Below are 21,808 nucleotides of genomic sequence, written 5' to 3'. Positions count from 1 at the left end.
TAGGCCAACCTCTACCACGCCCTCCCTCCACTACAGATTTATACACTCTTGAAGTCGTTCTATTTTGTTCCACCCTCTCTACATGTCCAAACTACCTCAACAATCCATCCTCAGCCGTCTGGATAATACTTTTGGTAATCCTGCACCTCCTAATTCCCAAACAATGAATTCTCTGCATTATATTCACACCATATATTGCCCTTAGACACAACATCTCCACTGTCTCCAGCTTCCTCCTTCTTGCAACATTCACCACACATGCTTTGCATCCATATAAGAGCATTGGTATAACTATACTCTCATACATTCCCCTCTTTGCTTCCATGGACAAAGTTCTTTGTCTCCACAGACTCCTCAGTGCACCACTCACCTTTTTTCCTTCGTCAATTCTATGATTCACCTCATCTTTCATAGACCCATCTGCTGACATGTCCACTTCTAAGTATCTGAATACATTCACCTCCTCCATACTCTCTCCCTCCAATCTAATATCCAATCTTTTGCTATCTAATTTTTTTTATCCTCATCACCTTATTCTTTCCTATACTATTCACTTTTAATTTTCTTCTTTTACATTCTCTACCAAACTCATCCACCAACCTCTGCAACTTCTCTTCAGAATCTCCCAAAAGCACAGTGTCATCAGCAAAGAACTGTGACAACTCCCACTTTGTGTTAGATTCTTTATCTTTTAACCCCACACCTCTTGCCAACACCTGAGCATTCATTTCTCTTACAACCCCATCTATGAATATACTGAACAACCATGGTTACATCACACATCCTTGTGTGATTTCACCATGGTTGTAAATTATATCAAACATATTTATGCTTTGTTAAATCTATTTTTTTTTTTCAACGAACCAGCTGTATCCCACCAAGGCAGGGTGGCCTAAAGGTAAAATGCAAATTTCTCTTTTTAAACTTAATAATGTATATATCACTCACTTATTTACCCCTATCTCACCTATGGAATTTGTGCATGGGGCTCAACAACAATAAACCATCTGAGACTACTAATTACCCAACAAAAGGCTGCAGTCAGAATGATAACAAATTCTCACTACAGGCAGCACACTCCACCAATATTTAAAACACTAAACCTACCCACCATATAAAATATCCATACTTATTACCGTACCTATTACACACATAGAACACTTAACTCGGGTATAAACCCTCCCCTCAAACGTCTCCTTACCAACCTCAACAGAACACATGACCATAACACAAGGCACAGATCACTCTTTGATGTTCCTCGTGTCCATCTCACGCTATGCAAAAACTCAATGCACATAAAAGGCCCTAAAATCTGGAATTCATTACCTGTAAATATAAAAGAAACACTGTCTGTTTATAAATTCAAGTCTCTTCTTAAAAATCACTTACTCACCCACAACCAAATAAATACTGAATAATTGTATCTTAAAAATTGTATCTCATATATGTTTCTCATAATTGTATCTCATAAATGTTTAACCTGATACTCAATCAAACTTTGTTATTTTTTAATTACATTACCCAACAGAATACTCCATTCTACTGAATGCACAGCAATACAGTAAATGACCGTATGACCTGTCTTTGTAATACTCATTTGTGCTTAATTGTTATCTGTTTACAATAATGTTTTACCACTGAATATATCACTGCTTAGTTAATTTTTTATTTATTATCACACTGGCCGATTCCCACCAAGGCAGGGTGGCCCGAAAAAGAAAAACTTTCACCATCATTCACTCCATCACTGTCTTGCCAGAAGGGTGCTTTACACTATAGTTTTTAAACTGCAACATTAACACCCCTCCTTAAGTTAATTTTAAGCCTGCCCATAATGCTCTGCATACAAGGGGCTTTGGCATGTTGCACTTAACTGTATTCATTTGTACTACTCTGTATCATGTTCAAATTAATAAATAAATAAATAAATAAATAAATAAATAAATAAATAAATAATAGAAGGGGTAACTAGCCCCTTGCTCCCAGCATTTTAGTCGCCTCTTACAACACTCACGACTTAGGGAGGAAGAATTCTGTTCCACTTCCCTTTTTAATCTACGTATCTATCTTTCCCTGCAAATTAGCAAGGTTTGCAGGCAGTGGCTTCACTGGCATGGGATTTATCTGCAAAAACCTGCATTTGTGGTCACAGTGGAGCCCACTGCTACCTTCCCTATGGTGTAACGAAAATATACCTAGTTGGATGAATCTTATTAGAGCCAGCTGGTCCAGTGGTTAATGCACTGGCCTGTGAGTTTTAGAACTCGCTTGCCATGAGTTCAAACACCACCTGTTCCCTGATTTGTTTGCAATAGTGTTTTTACAATTTCATGAGTTATAATAATGAATGATACTCAGTTTTATTAATGTATGATATTAATGCACCAAATAATCTCTTCCAACTTTTTATGCAAGTGCTTTAGATAAATTGTAAGATACCCAAATGTTGTACCAGTCTTATTTATTAACAATCAATTTTCTAAACCATTAATTTATGACTGCTCTTGCTTAGCAGGAACAGTCATGCTGAGACACCGTTTGTGATGCACTGACGACACTGTCAACATCTATAGTGTTTGGCACCCAAAGTTTGCATTATTTAAATTGCAAACTAAATATATTTCACTTGTATTGTGCCCAGCGACTTTTCCATATCCAAATCTCGTTTTTTATTTTATTTGACTTTCTTGTGGTTGTCAACATTAACCAGAATTTAAGTGACATATAGTAAACTCTCTTTTAACATAAATTCACACAGTGTAATATTGTTGCAACCTGATTAAAAAATTGCAAATAAAAATTTTAATAAGAACTCAAAAAATCCTGATATTACATGCAGTAAATCTAAGAAAATTAAGGGTCACAGATAGTGAGCTGTGGATTGTGAGCTGTGGGCTGTGGATTGTGAGCTGTGGGCTGTGGATTGTGAGCTGTAGATTGTGAGCTATGGGCTGTGGATTGTGAGCTGAGGATTGTGAGCTGTAGGCTGTGGATTGTGAGCTGAGGATTGTGAGCTGTGGGCTGTGGATTGTGAGCTGAGGATTGTGGTTTGTGGGTTGTGGATTGTGAGCTGAGGGCTGTGGGTCTTGAATTGTGACCTGAGGGCTGTGGGTCTTGAATTGTGAGCTGTGGGTTGAGGGCTGTGGGATATTGGTTGCAGGCTTTGGGTCATGGGTGGGCCATGAGTAGTGATCCATGGGTGGTGGACCAATGGTAGGCCATGGGTCATGGATGGGGGTCATGGATCATGGGTTGTGGGTAGTGAGCCATGGGCTGTGGGTAGTGAGCCATGGGATGTAGGTAGTAAGCCATGGGTTGTGGGTAGTGAGCCATGGGCTGTGGGTAGTGAGCCATGGGCTGTGAGTACTGAGCCATGGGTTATGGGCAGTGAGCCATGGGTTGTGGATAGTGAGCCATGGGTTGTGGGTAGTGAGCCATGGGTTGTGGGTAGTGAGTCATGGGCTGTGGGTGGTGGGCCATGGGCTGTGGTGGGCCATGGGCTGTGGGTGGTGAGCCATGGGTTGTGGGAGTATATAAACCCCTTCTTCATACAGGCCCCTTGTTGTTCACCTGGGCCCCTGAAGGGTATATGTACCCCAGTATGGGAATGCCTGCTAGGTGATCCCATCTTAAAAATATTTTTGAATTGACAGTGACACGAGGAACACAACATACTTCATTGTGATGAAACAGACAACACAACATACCTGAAGATGGCTGATATATACTCTGACTGAAGCAGGTAAGAATAAGTTTGAGAATTTCAGTGCGGTTGATGTCGTGTGTTGGTACATGTGGCGGAGAGTGAGCAAAGCCAACACCTGCCTCCCAGATGAACTCACAGCTGTCAATACTCTGTAGGTCCTCATGTTTATCCTGTCAAGTACAATTGACAGTGACTGATAAAAATATTCAAATATGCTTCTAGCCGAAAGCAACAACAATTGGTAAATTCAGAAGGGCTAAACTCATAGGGGTCATTAAGTACCTGTGGAAGTAATCAGGACTGATCAAAGGAAGCAAAGGGTAGATACAATTCCTTGGATCAAAAGACCTTCACTAGAATCAAGGTAGTCCCTCTGCAGGGAGGATTATCTAGTACTTTCAAGGGAGACTGTATAAACCCATAGGGGTTATACAGTCCCTGGGGAATGAGAGGCAATCAGGTTAGAACCACAGAAGGGCATGTCTCATTCAATTCCTTGATCCTTGAAGCAAACAATTAGTAAGGAATGACTGCATGTGCTTGAAGCTGAAGAGTTACATTTACTGAGTTGTTCTATGGATAATATAACAAAGAAATTTCACTCAGACACTAAAATAATACACTAGATAAACATTCAGAACACTCAACATTCAAAACTTAACAAATTTCATTCAAAGCAAAAACACTTAAGATGTTTTACAATAGTCCAATAATGTAATTCTATTTAACTCATGTATCCACTGACTGTCTTTAATCCTGCATCATGATTTTAATTTACTGATTATCTTTAGTTTTTATCACATTACTACTATTATTATTGCTACTATTATTACCTCTACAAAGCTCATCCACATACTGCCCATTCTACTGTGTCATGGTTTTTATCATGTCCATTCTACTGTATAATGATTTTTATCCTGCCTGTTCAACAATTAATTTTGCTGGTCATACATGATTTAACCCGTAAACGGTCCAAGCAGATCTACGTTCACATGTGCAGTGCTCCAAAAGTAGATCTACGTTTTTTTTACATATTTTCAAATATAACAAAAAAAAAAAGTAGATCAAAGTTTTTTTTACACATTTTCAAACATAAAAAAACAAAAAGAAGGTCTACTTTTTTACATACTTTCAAATGTTGAAAAAACGTATATATACGTTTGGACAGTTTACGGGTTAATGATTATTATATCACCGACACAATGAGCATTTTGACACATGCTGCCACCAGCAGCAATAGCCTGGTGGAGTAAGCAAGCACCAGATGAGCCTGGCCCAAGGCTTGACTCTGGGAGAAGAAGAACTCTTGGAACTCATCAGAGGTATATCAGAGGCACATGTGCAACATCTGGGTATTGTTTTACGAAGATGTTTCTCCAAGCAGCTGCTTCACTGATTAAACCACCAGTTGGTGAAACGTCTTTGGATAAACAAACACACACACCCAGGTGTCACGTGTGCAAAATTTTCAAAGATTAAAAAAAAAAATGTTGAAAAAAAAAAAAAACTATTTTGTTTTTAACTTGTGAGCTGTGACCAGATGTAATACATCTGTCTCTGTCTTACCTGGCATTACCTAGTACTAAGCTTGCAAGCTTACACACCTCCATAATCATATATTTTAACTAACATTACCTAATACTACGCTTACAAGCTTGAACACCTCAACAATCCTCTATTTTATAGAATTAAAAAGCTTTAGTCTAAGCTTAAGCTTGCCAGAAATGATATAGCTACTCTGTGTATCTCATAAAATCTGTTCCACTTGAATGTTATCTAACCAAACAAATTATTAAGTGTACTGGTGTGTAGCTGAACCACTTGTATTATGGGGATGAGAGTAAGTGTACTGATATGTAGCTGAACCACTTGTATCACGGTGTTGAGAGTAAGTGTACTGGTGTGTAGCTGAACCACTTGTATACTGGCTATCACAAAGGTGCTCCAGCACTGTACCATCATTTATATTCTGTCTATCATGAAGGTGTTACAGTACTGTAACATCACTTACTGGTCCAGATTTCTTGTTTGTTGTTACAGTGAAGTCCGGACAGAACAGCAGATCCTGTGAATAGTAAATGATTACCGACTTTTTTTATTTTTCAAGCGCAGTGTTCAGTCACAACTAACACTTTACATTAGTAACTTCAGACGATGTTTCAATATGTTCTGAACTATAATAAAGTCAGCAGCAACTTTGTAATAGTCCAGAAAGGACTGAAAAACTGTCTGAAGCTTCTTCAAACTGTGGGCTAATTGTGAATTGCTCCAGTTATGGTAATGGATATGACTTTTAGTCTACAGTATTGTATTTGTATTTCTATTAACCCTTTGACTGTTGCAACCCCCAATCCTAAAGTGTCTCTCAGTGGCGCAAAATATTTGACAAAAAAAAAAAAAACTTACAAAATGATAGAGAATCTTTTCCCCATGCTAATGACACCAAAAGTATGAAATTTGATGGAAAACTTACAGAATTACGTTCTCGCATAGTTAACAATCTTGGCGATATTTAAGCATCTGCAATTTTGCCCACTCTGAGCCCTATTTTTGGCCAATTCCATTTTTCCAGTTAATCAAACTCAAAGCTATTTCTTTAGAACTCCATTTGTTCTATCGACTGAGTACAGGAAACCTCCCATTTACTGATTTCAACTACCCAATAAAGTGGTCAGAAATTGGCAATTTGGCTAATTTCACACAAATTAAAAAATATGCCAGTTTCAAAATAGGGTCCAGAATGAACAATGTAGACATTCCTGGCACTAAAATAACATCATCTCTGTTCATCAGTAATGTCTCCAGGCCCCTCTTATATTACTCTTGCTTTCTATTTTCAATTTTTATTCACGCAAACAAAAGAAGATTTACTGTTATGCAGACTACTGCATTATTGTAATAATTGTATAAATAATGTCAACCCATTCATGACTGCGTATTTAGAATGGCTAGTTGGGCATTTACTGGACAATGATGTCATTTGTTTACCCTTGAACATCGGCAAAAATCGAACATTTACGCTACTTTGAGCTCCATTTCAAGGTTTTTTTCCTAGTGAAACCAATCAAAATTATCTCTATTTCTATAATATGTCTTCCATTCTATCAAATGAGACCAAGAAAATGAGAACACAAAAATAAATATTATACAAAAATACACTTCAAATTCGGCATTTTAATCCAAGAACACAGTCGGAGTTTTTTTTTCCCTCATTATGCATTGCGTGCTGCAGGATTTTTTTTATACTGCACACACTGACTGCACAGACCCATTCTCTCACATGTGGGAGTACAAGCTTTCTCCTGCTTGATTTGAAGCGGCTAGAATTTTTGAGTATATATACGTCAAACACACTGGCTCATAAGATGTATATATATATGACCAAAACAGTCAAAGGGTTAAACATGTGAAAAATAAAGAAATATATTACTAGTAATGTATATTGGAAAAGAGCTTTTAAATATAAAGAAACTAAGAAAAAATTCACATGCAAAACTGCATATGATGGTTAAGTTTTCTTATAAATGTAGGTTTCCAGATTCAAAATTTACACCTTATTACCAATCACAACATACATGTACACACTGTACACTTTTTTTCTTTATGCCTTGAGGAATGCAAGAGACTCAAAGATGTGTAGTAATCTCATCACCAGTTTCACAGCTGATATGCTAAGTTGTAACATTAATCCACCAATATATGAAATTGGGTTACTGTGCTTCCAAAATGCATGAATTAGGCAAGTGTTGACACTTGTCTGCAAGTTATGCATAACTTGTTGACAATAGTTACTTAATTTATTACATTTAAAGTCTACTGACTACATGAGGGTCATTTATGCCTGCAAATCACCTGCATACATCCTTACAGTGCTTGTAAAAAAATGAGTGACTTACACTTCCATAACTGCATGCTTTCTCCTCATATTCTGATTAAGAGGAAACACTTTCATCATCACTCACTCCATCACTGTCCTGCCAGAGGCGTGCCAATACTACAGTTCAGATGCCCCTCCAACTGCAAATATCTCCACCCCTCCTTCAGAGTGCAGGAACTACTTTCCACCTCCAGGACTCACGTCCTGCTAACCAGTTTCCTTGAATCCCTTCATAAATGTTACCTTGTTCACACTCCAACAGCATGTCATCTGAAAAACCACCCGCCTCCTCTCATTCATGCCTGTTGCACATTCAAGTGCCTTGGCACAAAATATTTCCCCAAAAAGTCAAGACATGCATTTCCATGACCATTATTTAGCAAGTATTACATATACATTACAGCATTACACAGTAGGTTTAATTATCAAAATTGGTATAATATGTAGCTTGGTAGACATCAACCATGCATATGCACTACCCTCCTGTCATAACAAGTGTGAAACAGAAATCTTTTAAATATTTTGCTCTGTGGTAGGATTGTTGGTTTCTTCCTTATATCTCATGAACAAGTAACAGTCTGAAGGATGAGTGAGGATGCTGCAATTCAGAGAACAGGCATCATTCACTTTATGCAATAGATGCATTCCTGGCTGATGGTGCATAAAGCAAAATCACATAGCAAAAACTTTATGACATGTAACAGATATCAATTCATTATCAGACTTTGTAAATTCCAAATATTTTTTCTATTAGTTTTTACCAAATATACTCATACTTCATTAATTAATGTTCATTTTCTGCATACATAAAGATCTCACATTTTATGGAAGAGCTTGGTCTTGAATGGTAGGCTTATTATTTAGGTGTTAAAATGAGAGCTATTGGCTGGCTAGGAAGAGGAGGGCTGTTGGTGAGGCATGGTGGTGGGTGGGTGTGAGCCAGGCAGGAGGCGCCAACCCTAACAGGGTAGAAGACAGCAGGGTGGGTTGACTGGGAGACAGAAGGGTGGCCCTAGCCCTGGAAGAGGGGTACGAGAGCCTCCCTCAGTGTTAGTAAGGGTGGGTTAGTAAGAGCGAGTTAGTAACTACAGATTAGTAGGGGCAGGTTAGTAACTACAGGTTAGTAGGGGTGGGTTAGTAACTACAGGTTAGTAGGGGCAGGTTAGTAACTACAGGTTAGTAGAGGCAGGTTAGTAAGGGCGGGTTAGTAACTACAGATTAGTAGGGGCGGGTTAGTAACTACAGATTAGTAGGGGTGGGTTAGTAACTACAGGTTAGTAGGGGCAGGTTAGTAACTACAGGTTAGTAGGGGCAGGTTAGTAAGGGTGGGTTAGTAACTATAGGTTAGTAAGGGTGGGTTAGTAAGGGTGGGTTAGTAAGGGCAGGTTAGGAAGGGTTGGTTAGTAAGGGCAGGGAGGACAGGGGCTCACATGTCCTGAACACGTTCAGTGGGTGAAGCGAGGGACATCACACATCACCACTACCACACACTCACCACTAACCTCAACATGCTACATTAGCTCACTGCATTTACTGTACCAAATTTTTTTTTCTTTATTTGAAAGTCATTTTATGAATGTCAATATAAACCAGTTTAAAGTAACATTTACTGCATTACTGGTTAAAAATCAATTGCTGGTGTGCTTGAGTGATTGCAAACTAGGAAAATGCTGTGATCACTGACTCCGATCACATAAGAGTGAATTTTTGGTAAAAATAAGGTCACTGTATACATGTAAGCAAAGCTGCACATAAAAAATCCTCATAAAGCAAGGGATGTATGTAATAAGAAGTGTGATGTCAACCCACTTCAGGCAAGACACCTACTGAATGAGCAATGGTGAATGAGTTTGCTACTATGGGTCACCCTACTTTGGTAAACAGTAACAGATATGTAAAAAGGTTATTAATGCTGTCCTAGCTGCTTAAGTCTTTACAAAGCAGTCTAAACCCTGGTACACATAATAAAAAAAAGGATGTTGGAACTTACGCATAATGCATGAATGAGGCTGTTTGCTAGTGGAATACTCTCTCCTGTACCTTCGTCTTCACCTCCCGCTGGTAAACTGGACCAGAAGAACCCACGCCAGTCCGCATCCTCAAAGATATATGGGATTACTCTCATCAATATTCGCATGCAGTTTAACACTGTGGGAAAAAGAGTACTCCATTACCTGACCACATATTATAATGCTCGTGACAAGCACTAAATCCTAAGGATCACATAGCACTGTATGGCACTTCTACATCAACAGGCAAGAGAAACAAAAAAAAATAAGGAAGAGTAAAGAAAACTCTTGCTACTCAATTCCCAGCTAGTATGCCTTCCACATCATCTAAGATTACAAAAAACTGCCCATTTAACCATCAGAATTTGGTAATTTAACTAATTTTATACTATATTCAATAAATTCCAATGTACAGACAGAGCCCATAACAAACACTGTAAGTATTCCAGGCACTTAAGCAACCAGTATATTCCAACTTACACAGAACACAACATGAATGCAGTGCATGTGCAGGTCAAGTATAGAACAATTTTTAACATAGTAAACTTTTTTTTTTTTTTCAACAAGTCGGCCGTCTCCCACCGAGGCAGGGTGACCCAAAAAAGAAAGAAAATCCCCAAAAAGAAAATACTTTCATCATCATTCAACACTTTCACCTCACTCACACATAATCACTGTTTTTGCAGAGGTGCTCAGAACATAACAGTTTAGAAGCATATACGTATAAAGATACACAACATATCCCTCCAAACTGCTAATATCCCAAAACCCCTTCTTCAGAGTGCAGGCATTGTACTTCCCATTTCCAGGACTCAAGTCCGGCTATATAAAAATACCCAGTTTCCCTTAATCGCTTCACTAAATATTACCCTGCTCACACTCCAATAGATCATCAGGTCCCAAATACCATTCGTCTCCATTCACTCCATTCATAGTAAACATCTTTGAAATATGCAAAATATGGTAAAAATAAATTATGATTGCAAAAACCTGTATTGACAGCAAAAAATTATAGATTGTAATATCAAGCAAAAGTATGCAGACGTCCAATAATGGAAAACATTAGTTCCAAAAGTAGTCAATCAGGGAATATGAGGAATGGAATTGCATTGTCCAAAAGCAAAAAGGTTATACAAGTTGGCCATCCTAATCCGGCAATCAGTTCCATCAGTAATCCGGCATTAATTTTGGCTAGTATAATTTCAAATTTCATCATCATACTGACTCAAATTTCATCATTATACTGACTCAGAAATTGTGCAGATGGTTGTAAATCCACAGCAGCAAGTTAATGGAGGAGAAAGCAGTGATGAAAATGAGGAAGATGTAGCAGTCTCTCTATTGATAGGTTAATTAAGTGTACTATTCTAATCTAACCACTCTGTAATCCAGCAAACTCACTAATCTGGCACACTACAGGCCCCAAAGATGCCGAATCAGTGATGTCTGACCTGTACTGCACTATAATAGTGGATAAATATGTATAAGTTTAAAGTCAATCAGACACAGCACTCAAGCAATCAACAAAAATGAATGGAATGAAAAATCAAAGAAGAAGAAATTAATATTGCAGAAGCAAGAGATGTCCCCCCTGATAGACATCAAATAAAGAGTGAAAATACACAAATGACTGCACACAGGAGAATAAAACTTATGACGATGTTATGGTCCAACAATGACCATTAACTAGTCACACACAAATGTGAAGGGAAGGGAGCCAGTATATATATGAGAGGTGGGGAAGAAGGACGGAGAATGAGAGGAGGCAGTAGTATTGGAGGGCTCTGTGATATGTGAAAATTGTCATCAAGTGGAAAAGAGCATTTTATTTCAATATCTAATTCATCTAAAATGTCTAATTAACATGTTTACATTATCATATATTAAGTGCTCAATATAGCTAGGTATAAAAACAGATACGAAAGTAAAATAAATACACATAATATACAATACATACCTTAAAATACGATGCCGGTCGCCCTTCCCTTACAAAACTATTGTGCAAAAATGGCAGAAAGCAGAGAAAGCACCAAGCATAAGGAAAAATAGCTCCACTGAAAACCAATGATAATGTGAAACACTGAAAAGAGGGTGCCGATTATGTGGGGGCCTTCCTGTATAATGGTAGTAGTAGTGATAATGGTAGTGGTGTTAACAGTAGAAGTATGAAAATGAATGATCACAAACAAACTACTGAGAACTTGGTATAACCTGATACTAACCAATCTGCTGTTCCTGATGGGTAGAACATCCTGTGTCTGCAGCACGCACTAGCTTCTCTACAGCTTTATAGCAGAGTGTAGCAAGATTGGACGGTGCCTCTTCTCTTAGGGAGCGGATCTCAGCAGCAGGTATAAGAGCAAACACATCCTGTACTGTTGTTATGTGTTCGCCCCAGAACTGTTCCCAAAAGGAGTCATCAGATGCATCGATAGGCTGAAAAACATTTAAACATCACTTTAATTAATGATGTTCTGGAAAGAGACCCTTATGAAGACATTTAATATGGAAAAGTTTTGCCACGAGTGGTTCCTTCAGTCCTAATACAGAGTAGCTAGAACAAGCAATAAAAATTAAATTCAAATTCAAATGCAAATTCAAGTTTATTTTCACATGACACAGTTGTCCAGAGGACTGAGGAAGGGTTGTTGAGGTGGTTCGGACATGTAGAGAGAATGGAGCGAAACAGAATGACTTCAAGAGTGTATCAGTCTATTGGAAGGAAGGCGGGGTAGGGGTCGGCCTAGGAAAGGTTGAAGGGAGGGGGTAAAGGAGGTTTTGTGTGCCAGGGGCTTGGACTTCCAGCGGGCATGTGTGAGCGTGTTTGATAGGAGCGAATGGAGACAAATGGTTTTTAATACTTGATGTGCTGTTGGAGTGTGAGCAAAGTAACATTTATGAAGGGGTTCAGGGAAACCGGCAGGCCAGGTGCCTGCACTCTGAAGGAGGGGTGTTAATGTTGCAGTTTAAAAACTGAGGTGTAAAGCACCCTTCTGGCAAGACAGTGATGGAGTGAATGATGGTGAAAGTTTTTCTTTTTCGGGCCTCCCTGCCTTGGTGGGAACTGGCCAGTGTGTTAATAAAATAAAAACATTGTTTATACAAAAATGACTGACATTTGAATGCATGCAAAAAATCCATAGTTATGCAGAGCATTTCAGGTAAGCTTAAGCCTAACTTAAGACTACAGGGACAATAAACATTACATGTATGTTTTTACAGTAAGTCCTCACTTAACGTCATCAATAGGTTTTTGAAAACTGCAATTTTCGGTGAAATGACATATAACAAAACCACACCTCACTGTCCATTGTCAAACCTTTTTAAAACTTCTAATTTTGTTTTTAATGTCACACTTTTTCTGTTTTCTTGTGGCCACAGACATCTGGCATGCACCATGCACCTTTAGCACTTATTGCAACAGGGCCAAATCAAGGATGCATGTAGATGCATGTTTGATTTTTTTTCCTTTTTTTAACAAGTCAGCCGTCTCCCACCAAGGCAAGGTGACCCAAAAAGAAAGAAAATATATCTTCTTATTCTTTTAGTAATTATTACAGGAAAAGGGGTTACTAGCCCATTGTTCCCGACATTTTAGTTGACTTTTACAACATGCATGGCTTACGGAGGAAAGATTCTTATTCCAACTTCTGTGGTATGGGATTAGTGACAGCAACTGAATGACTAGGCCTAATCTCATTTCATAATGTGCTGTCAGTGGTCTGGACACTTCAGGGAAAAGATAAAGATTTAATTTTTTTGCAATTACAATGTGTAATTACAATTCTGATTTGTTAAGTACAAAAAATCCACTATCATGCCTGGGCATTTCAGGCAATCAACTACCATTTCTTGATGTGCTACTGCTCAAGGAGATAGTAGACTCTTGTTTAAGGTTTAATGAAAACCAACTGTCAAGGACGATTTTTTTTCATTTATTTAACCATGTCAACAGGACTCAGAAGAGGAAGTTATACAGTGGAACCTCGGAATGCGGCCTTAATTCATTCCAGAAGGCTGTTAGAGTGCCGCTCCATTTCAGTATCAAACAAGTTGTTCCCAACCAATTTTCTGTTTGGTTAGCTGTTATCACTAATGGTAGTAGCCCCATGGTGACTTATTTATACCATACAAAAAACACTCAAAAAATGCGAAGAAACACAAAATAGTTTACAGCAAAGTTGTGGCAGGTCATGTTTGTTTGGTCGAGCACTGAGCTTTGTTCGAGTAGGGAGCTGATCGTATACCGAGGTTCCACTGTATATATAGTTCTTTCTCAAACATATCAGAATTTCCTGTCAGCAATTCTTTGAGGAAGAGTGCACACTCACACAGGCATTCAGCTTGCTATTCTTTCCATGCATATTTCATAAGAGACTGCAGGAAATGAGTGACATGCATGCTCAGGAAGAGTGACATGAACCTGACTGAGAAAAATACCTCCAGCTTCATCGTTCAGCTGGTCAGCAATGTGCCAACTAACAACCTACTTGACAATAAACTTATTAAAAGAGCCATTAACTTTTCAAGATCCATTAAGAGTGCTGAAGCATGAGAGTGACTTTATAATGATACAGGAATATACAAAATACCATGTGGGGATGTGAGGAGAAATATACAAGTGAAACAGCAAGATCTATGGAAGTTATGCACCATGAAGATAAGTACACCTGCAATGCCTGTGTTCAACACAAAGACCATTGAGGATGCCTTGTGAGATGGAATAAAACAAAGTTAAGCCATTTGTAAATAAAAATGATGTACTACATGTAGACAAAGATGCACAAATAACCCGCACATAGAAGAGAGGAGCTTACAACGACGTTTCGGTCCGAATGGGACCATTTACAAAGTCACACAAACCAGAAGTGGAGCAGGACGGCTATATATAGGCAGGAAGAGGTAGTGGTGGTAGTAGTAGTAGTAGTGGTAGTGGTAGTAGTGGGGAATTAAAGAGGAGGAGCCAGTCAAATACAAAGAAAGGGGAGCACTGCAAGGGAGCTAGGTGCCCACAGAGGGAGAGCAAGTGCACAGAGGTGGGGGGAAGGGGAAGTGATGAAATAAATAAATAATGAAGGAACAGAAACAAGTGACAGAAGAAAGAAAGACAAAAAAAAGAAAGAGAAAAGGGGAAGAGGGAGGAGAAGAAAAAATGAGGAATCAGGTTAAGTCACGGGTGTTCTGAAGTTTGGAGCATTTTACAATGCAGTGGGAGAGGAAGGCATCTACAGAGACGAAGCCAGGACTAAGATTCATACAAGGAAAGTTGTGTATTAGAGAGGATTCAACTAGACGGCGACTGTTAGAGTTGGAAGCAGGGAAGACAGTTTTAGCGGAAGACCAGTCAACAGGATGGCTGTGATCTCTGATGTGACAGAACAGAGCATTGTTAGTGTCGGCAAGCCTAACACTATTTTTGTGCTCCCTAAGTCTGTCAGAAAGAGATCGACCAGTTTCTCCAAAGTATTGAAGAGGACAGGAGGAGCAAGAAATAGAGTAGACATGCACACAAAGATGTATGGAGGCAACCTTAACTGCTGTCACTAACACCACAGAAGTCATGCAGTTTGAACCTATACATATAAACTCTTAGCAAACATCATGTTACCCATGATGAAGACAGTTGTCACAGGATACTCACTTATCATCCACAGTTCTACTAGTCTGCTACCCTCTCCACCCTCTTGCTTCATGTCACCTGGTTCCTGCCATTAAGTATGCTGCACCAATACTCGTCTCCACACTACAACTTAAGAAACCACTTATGCCTAAACGTTTCCTTTAATAAGATAAGATTTGTTTAGATTTTTAACCCCAGAGGGTTAGCCCCCCAAGATAACTCAAAAAGGTTAATGTGTCATTGAGTCCACACCAATCAGCTAGCACCCAGGTACCTACTTACTGCTAGGTGAACAGTGACAGCAGGTGTAAAGTTACTAACACCCAGTCACCTACTTACTGCTGGGTGAACAGTGACAGGTGTAAGGTGACCAACACCCAGGTACCTACTTACTGTTAGATGAACAGTGACAGCAGGTGTAAGGAAACATGACCAAAGTTTCCACCCATGTCGGGGACTGAACCACTAAAAAATATTCTGAAGTGTAAATAACCACAGTCAGTTGATTGCTGTGGGATACACACTGATGTCTGTAGTTCGATCCCCAGAAAGGGTGGAAACATTAGGACGTGTTTTCTAAAGAAACCTTCTGTACATGTTCACCCATCAATAAAATAGGTACCTGGGTGTTAGTCAACTGGTGTGGGTCGCATCCTGGAGACAAAACTGACCTAATTTGCCCGAAATGCTCTGCATAACAAGGGGCTTTGTATATAGTAGTAAGTCATTGTTGTCAGCTATGGTCTGTATACCTTGTACATGTACTTGTAGAAATAAAGATTATTATGACTGCTGTTATAAATGGCCACAGTGAGTTACCTACCATTGTGTTTAAGGCACTTGTCAATTAGACACTTGGACTTTTTTGGACAGTTAAGTAAGTTTATTTAGGTACAGATATACATAACTACAGTTACACAAATTATCATAAACGGAAACGTGTAAATTACGTAGGATAACCCAAAAAAAGTTAAACAAAAATGACTTATTTCCACCGGGTTGTCATGGGTTATTTACCCTTCCAAGTAAATTCAATAAGTTTATTCAAGTACATTTTACAAATTTAGAGCTTTACAGCTGCATTACATGGCAAAATATGGGTGAATGGCTTAAGATAAAGGCTGAACACAGCTGGCTAAGTGTCTGCAATACTAGATGAAGATTAATGAAGTGTTTATTAAAGTGACAACATTGAGAAGTGATCACCTGTGTTTTTGTTGTGAGCTGCACAACTGCTTTCCTAAAATGTAACTTGGTATCAGCATTTCCCATCACTGCGAATCAATAACAGTGCCACAGCGTCAACAGCTGTTCAGGTATTGTTTACACTGTAGGTCGCTTAGTGTCCGAGGCCGCCCCGGCCACTGTCACAACTGTTTGATTCACTCCAGTTCAACATAACGATGGTCTTCAGAGGCTGTCATCACCACCTGATTCACTCACGAAAACATTATAGGTGTCCTCAGAGGCTGTCAGTATCACTTTACTAGCTATCAACGTCACGAGGTTCCTCAGAGGCTGTCATCACCACTTGATTCACTCCCTATCAAGGCCACGAAGGTCCTCAGAGGCTATCATCACCACTTGATTCACTCTTCATCAAGGTCATGAAGGTCCTCAGAGGCTATCATCACCACTTGATTCACCCTTCATCAAGGTCATGAAGGTCCTCAGAGGCTATTATCAACACTTGATTCACTCTTCATCAAGGTCATGAAGGTCCTCAGAGGCTATTATCACCACTTGATTCACTCTTTATCAAGGTCATGAAGGTCCTCAGAGGCTATTATCACCACTTGATTCACTCCCTATCAACGTCACGAGGTTCCTCAGAGGACTAATAACTCTGGATAAGTAAAGAAAGTCAAACTAATTTTCAACAGGGACATTCCTCAGGGTGCTGCCACTATATAGTTCACCAACTGGGTTAGGAGACTGGCCAACACCTCATCTAAGTTTGCCACTAAATCGCCTGTAAGAACGACCTGATGACAAACAAGACATGAGTAGCACTACACAAATAACCCGCACGTAGGAGAGAAGAGCTTTGTAAATGGTCCAAGTTAGAGCGAAACGTCGTCGTAAGTTCCTCTCTCCTATGTGCGGGTTATCTGTGTATTGTGCCTTTTTGTTCTTCATGTGCAGCGCTCGGGTATCTTCATTGCCGAAACGAAACATTTCGCTTTAGCCTGGTGGGTAAAGCTCTCGCTTCACACGGTGAGTGTCCGGGTTCGACTCCCAGCGAGGGTAGAAACATTGGGCGTGTTACGTTACACCGGTTGTCTATGTTCCGCATCAGTAAATTGGGTACCTGGGCGTTAGTCGACTGGTGTGGTTCGCATCCTGGGATAAAAATGACCTAATTTGCCCGAAATGCTCTGTATTTTGGGAGTGATAATGTTAGAGGATCTCACCTTGAGAGACCACATCATTGTATCAATTGCATCCTGGAGTTTACCTGGAGAGAGTTCCGGGGGTCAATGCCCCCGCGGCCCGGTCTGTGACCAGGCCTCCTGGTGGATCAGAGCCTGATCAACCAGGCTGTTGCTGCTGGCTGCACGCAAACCAACGTACGAGCCACAGCCCGGCTGGTCAGGAACCGACTTTAGGTGCTTGTCCAGTGCCAGCTTGAAGACTGCCAGGGGTCTGTTGGTAATCCCCCTTATGTATGCCGGGAGGCAGTTGAACAGTCTCGGGCCCCTGACACTTATTGAATGGTCTCTTAACGTGCTAGTGACACCCCTGCTTTTCATTGGGGGGATGTTGCATCGTCTGCCAAGTCTTTTGCTTTCGTAGTGAGTGATTTTCGTGTGCAAGTTCGGTACTAGTCCCTCTAGGATTTTCCAGGTGTATATAATCATGTATCTCTCCCGCCTGCGTTCCAGGGAATACAGTTTTAGGAACCTCAAGCGCTCCCAGTAATTGAGGTGTTTTATCTCCATTATGTGCGCCGTGAAGGTTCTCTGTACATTTTCTAGGTCAGCAATTTCACCTGCCTTGAAAGGTGCTGTTAGTGTGCAGCAATATTCCAGCCTAGATAGAACAAGTGACCTGAAGAGTGTCATCATGGGCTTGGCCTCCCTAGTTTTGAAGGTTCTCATTATCCATCCTGTCATTTTTCTAGCAGATGCGATTGATACAATGTTATGGTCCTTGAAGGTGAGATCCTAAGACATGATCACTCCCAGGTCTCTGACGTTGGTGTTTCGCTCTATTTTGTGGCCAGAATTTGTTTTGTGCTCTGATGAAGATTTAATTTCCTCGTGTTTACCATATCTGAGTAATTGAAATTTCTCATCGTTGAACTTCATATTGTTTTCTGCAGCCCACTGAAAGATTTGGTTGATGTCCACCTGGAGCCTTGCAGTGTCTGCAATGGAAGACACTGTCATGCAGATTCGGGTGTCATCTGCAAAGGAAGACACGGTGCTGTGGCTGACATCCTTGTCTATGTCTGATATAAGGATGAGGAACAAGATGGGAGCGAGTACTGTGCCTTGTGGAACAGAGCTTTTCACCGTAGCTGCCTCGGACTTTACTCTGTTGACGACTACTCTGTGTTCTGTTAGTGAGGAAATTATAGATCCATCGACCGACTTTTCCTGTTATTCCTTTAGCACGCATTTTGTGCGCTATTACGCCATGGCCACACTTGTCGAAGGCTTTTGCAAAGTCTGTATATATTACATCTGCATTCTTTTTGTCTTCTAGTGCATTTAGGACCTTGTCGTAGTGATCCAATAGTTGAGACAGACAGGAGCGACCTGTTCTAAACCCATGTTGCCCTGGGTTGTGTAACTGATGGGTTTCTAGATGGGTGGTGATCCTGCTAGAAAAATGACAGGATGGATAATGAGAACCTTCAAAACTAGGAATGCCAAGCCCATAATGACACTCTTCAGGTCGCTTGTTCTATCTAGGCTGGAATATTGCTGCACACTAACAGCACCTTTCAAGGCAGGTGAAATTGCTGACCTAGAAAATGTACAATTACTGGGAACGCTTGAAGTTCCTCAATCTGTACTCCCTAGAACGCAGGCGGGAGAGATACATGATTATATACACTTGGAAAATCCTAGAGGGATTAGTACCAAACTTGCACACGAAAATCACTCCCTATGAAAGCAAAAGACTCGGCAGACAATGTAACATCTTCCCAATGATAAACAGGGGTGCCACCAGCACGATAAGAGACAACACAGTAAGTGTGAGGGGGCCCTAGTCTGTTCAACTGTCTCCCAGTATACATAAGGGGGATTACCAATAGACCCCTGGCTGTCTTCAAAAAGGCGCTGGACAGGCACCTAAAGTCAGTACCTAACCAGCTGGGCTATGCTTCATATGTCGAGTTGCATGCTGCCAACAGTAACAGCCTGGTTGATCAAGCCCTGATCCACCATGAGGCCTGGTCACAAACCGGGCCGCGGGGGCGTTGACCCCCGGAACCCTCTCCGGGTATACTCCAGGTATAACAAGCGGCTTACTATATAGTAGGATGTCATTGATGTCAGCTAGGACTGTATACCTTGAATATGTACTTGTAGAAATAAAGATATTATTATATTAATATTACACAGTAAGTTTCTTCAGTGGAACACAGAGGTGACTAGTGGATAAGATAAGATTTTTGTTCTGATTTTTAACTCCGGAGATTTAGCCACCTAGGACACCCAAGGAAGGCAGTGCAGCATCACAATTTATTCTAAATCGTTGACAAAGAGCACAAAATAATCCTTAGTACCCTAAGATCACAAAAATGTTGAGGCTACCCTCACCTCCCAGGTGGAGGTTGTAACAAGATGTACCTGGGAGAAACTGCCAGGAATCTAACCACTGGCATCAACGAGCACCAATACACCCTCACATCTGACAACACTGAGCAACTCCTGCATCCAACACACATGACCATTAGATGAGGTTTTCTGTTGCATTTGCAGCAAAACTGGCCACAGAAGGTGACAGCTATAAAAGAAAATATTATGAAGCCTCACTCATCATGACAATCAATGCTGCTAATTAAAACCGAAGAAAATTTCGATTTGCTAGTGCCCTAACAATACAGATGGTTATTAAAATGTACCATCACGAACCACGCACCACTCAACATACTGATAATACTACCATCACTATGAGATAAATCTGTGGACTAAAATCACAAGGGTATTAAAAGAGGATAACATCAAAGCTGCTTTCATAGACAACCTGGAAGCTTTCTACAACAGATGGGAACATAAAAAGTCTGGGCTGAATGGTACTGCCCTTGATACTGGCCATGTAGTCAGAAACTGTAAGGCTGGAGGTGATGTCCTGGTAGTCAGTAAATGTGGGGCTGATAGTGCTGTCCTGGGAGACAGTAATGGTGAAGCTGGAGGTGCTGTCCTGGGAGACAGTAATGGTGAAGCTGGAGGTGCTGTCCTGGGAGACAGTAATGGTGAAGCTGAAGATTTTGTCCAGGTAGTTGGGAATTATACGCAGGAAGGAATGCATATAAATGACCTCATAGGGGACAGGAGCCGTAGTGGGGAAACAAGTGTAGTTAAAAATAATATAAAATCAATATTGCAAACTAGAAATACCACAGGAAATAGCAAACAAGAGGACTCCACTAGCAATAGTGAGGATATATTACCAAAAACAACTGGTGGGAGCTCCATTGTTGGTGCTAGGGAGGATAGGAATAAGACAGGTAAACATGCACCAACAGGGAATACAGTCACAGAAACCCAAGGCAAACGGAAACCAAACCAGCGCACATACTATACACTTGGTATCTGCAGACATGGGAAATCTGGAAAAACAGATGGGACGTGCAACTATGACCACCCTAGAAAATGCCGTGCCCATATGACAACAAGAAAATGCAAACTCCCTTCCTGTAGGCTTTTTCACCCTGAAATGTGTACCTCATCAGTACAGGAAAGACTGTGCTATAACTTAAATTGCCAGGCACACCATCTAAAGGGGACAAAAAAATACAAAACATCCAGGCCATGGGAAAACCTGGGTAGCCACAGCTGCTCAAGAGGGAGAGGTTTTTTAGTGCCAGGAAGGAAAAAAAACTGGCAGGAAATGGCAGAAATCGTACACCAAATCCAGTCATTCCTGGAGTGGAACCACAGTCGATGGCCTCCACTCCAAACCAACAGATACAGATACTAATGCCGGAAAAAAAATCCCCCCCCCCAGTACCAACAATACCACCAGTCCGATGACATTCTTCTTTGCAAATATACAGGGTCTAAAGCCAGCAACAAACAACAAAATACCTTTCATCCGTGGACTGCTTGCAGAGGCAAAGGCAATGTTCGCGGCTTTCACTGAGACCCACATAAAGGATCACTTGGACAACGAAATATGGATCCCAGGTTACAACCTATACAGATGTGACAGAGTGAACAGGCAAAAGGGGGGTTGTTGGCCTGTACATTGCAGAGTCACTTGTTTGCACAGAACTGCTTAATGCCTCAAATGATGTAGTGGAAGTTTTAGCAGTAAAGATCGAGAACCAAAACCTAGTCATTGTGGTAGTCTACAAACCTCCGGATGCAACATCCCAGCAATTCCAGGAACAGCTGTTAAAAATTGACCACTGTCTG

The 21,808-nt window shown here is 40.4% G+C and overlaps 1 protein-coding gene across 2 annotated transcripts in view; it reads right to left on the bottom strand.

Annotated features, from left to right (window-relative positions):
• The window catches only part of LOC128699115 (protein HID1), an 85,891-nt gene extending 69,302 nt beyond the window's left edge, over positions 1 to 16,589 (bottom strand). Inside the window, exons 1-5 of one of the 2 annotated variants that reach the window (XM_070096533.1) lie at positions 16,419 to 16,589; positions 11,815 to 12,028; positions 9,574 to 9,731; positions 5,718 to 5,771; positions 3,708 to 3,876 (exon numbers count right to left, since the gene is read on the bottom strand). In XM_070096533.1, the coding sequence (XP_069952634.1) occupies positions 3,708 to 3,876; positions 5,718 to 5,771; positions 9,574 to 9,731; positions 11,815 to 12,028; positions 16,419 to 16,484 (661 nt within the window). In that variant the 5' untranslated portion in view covers positions 16,485 to 16,589. The remainder of the gene's footprint in view (positions 1 to 3,707; positions 3,877 to 5,717; positions 5,772 to 9,573; positions 9,732 to 11,814; positions 12,029 to 16,418) is intronic. The other variant, XM_070096534.1, reaches the window with a different exon arrangement.
• Positions 16,590 to 21,808: the final 5,219 nt, after the last annotated feature.

Source organism: Cherax quadricarinatus, chromosome 54 (assembly GCF_038502225.1).
Source record: "Cherax quadricarinatus isolate ZL_2023a chromosome 54, ASM3850222v1, whole genome shotgun sequence".
In the NCBI taxonomy this organism is placed as follows: domain Eukaryota; kingdom Metazoa; phylum Arthropoda; class Malacostraca; order Decapoda; family Parastacidae; genus Cherax; species Cherax quadricarinatus.
The sequence above is the reverse complement of the archived record's forward strand: the minus strand, read 5'-3'. Positions and strand labels throughout refer to the sequence as shown.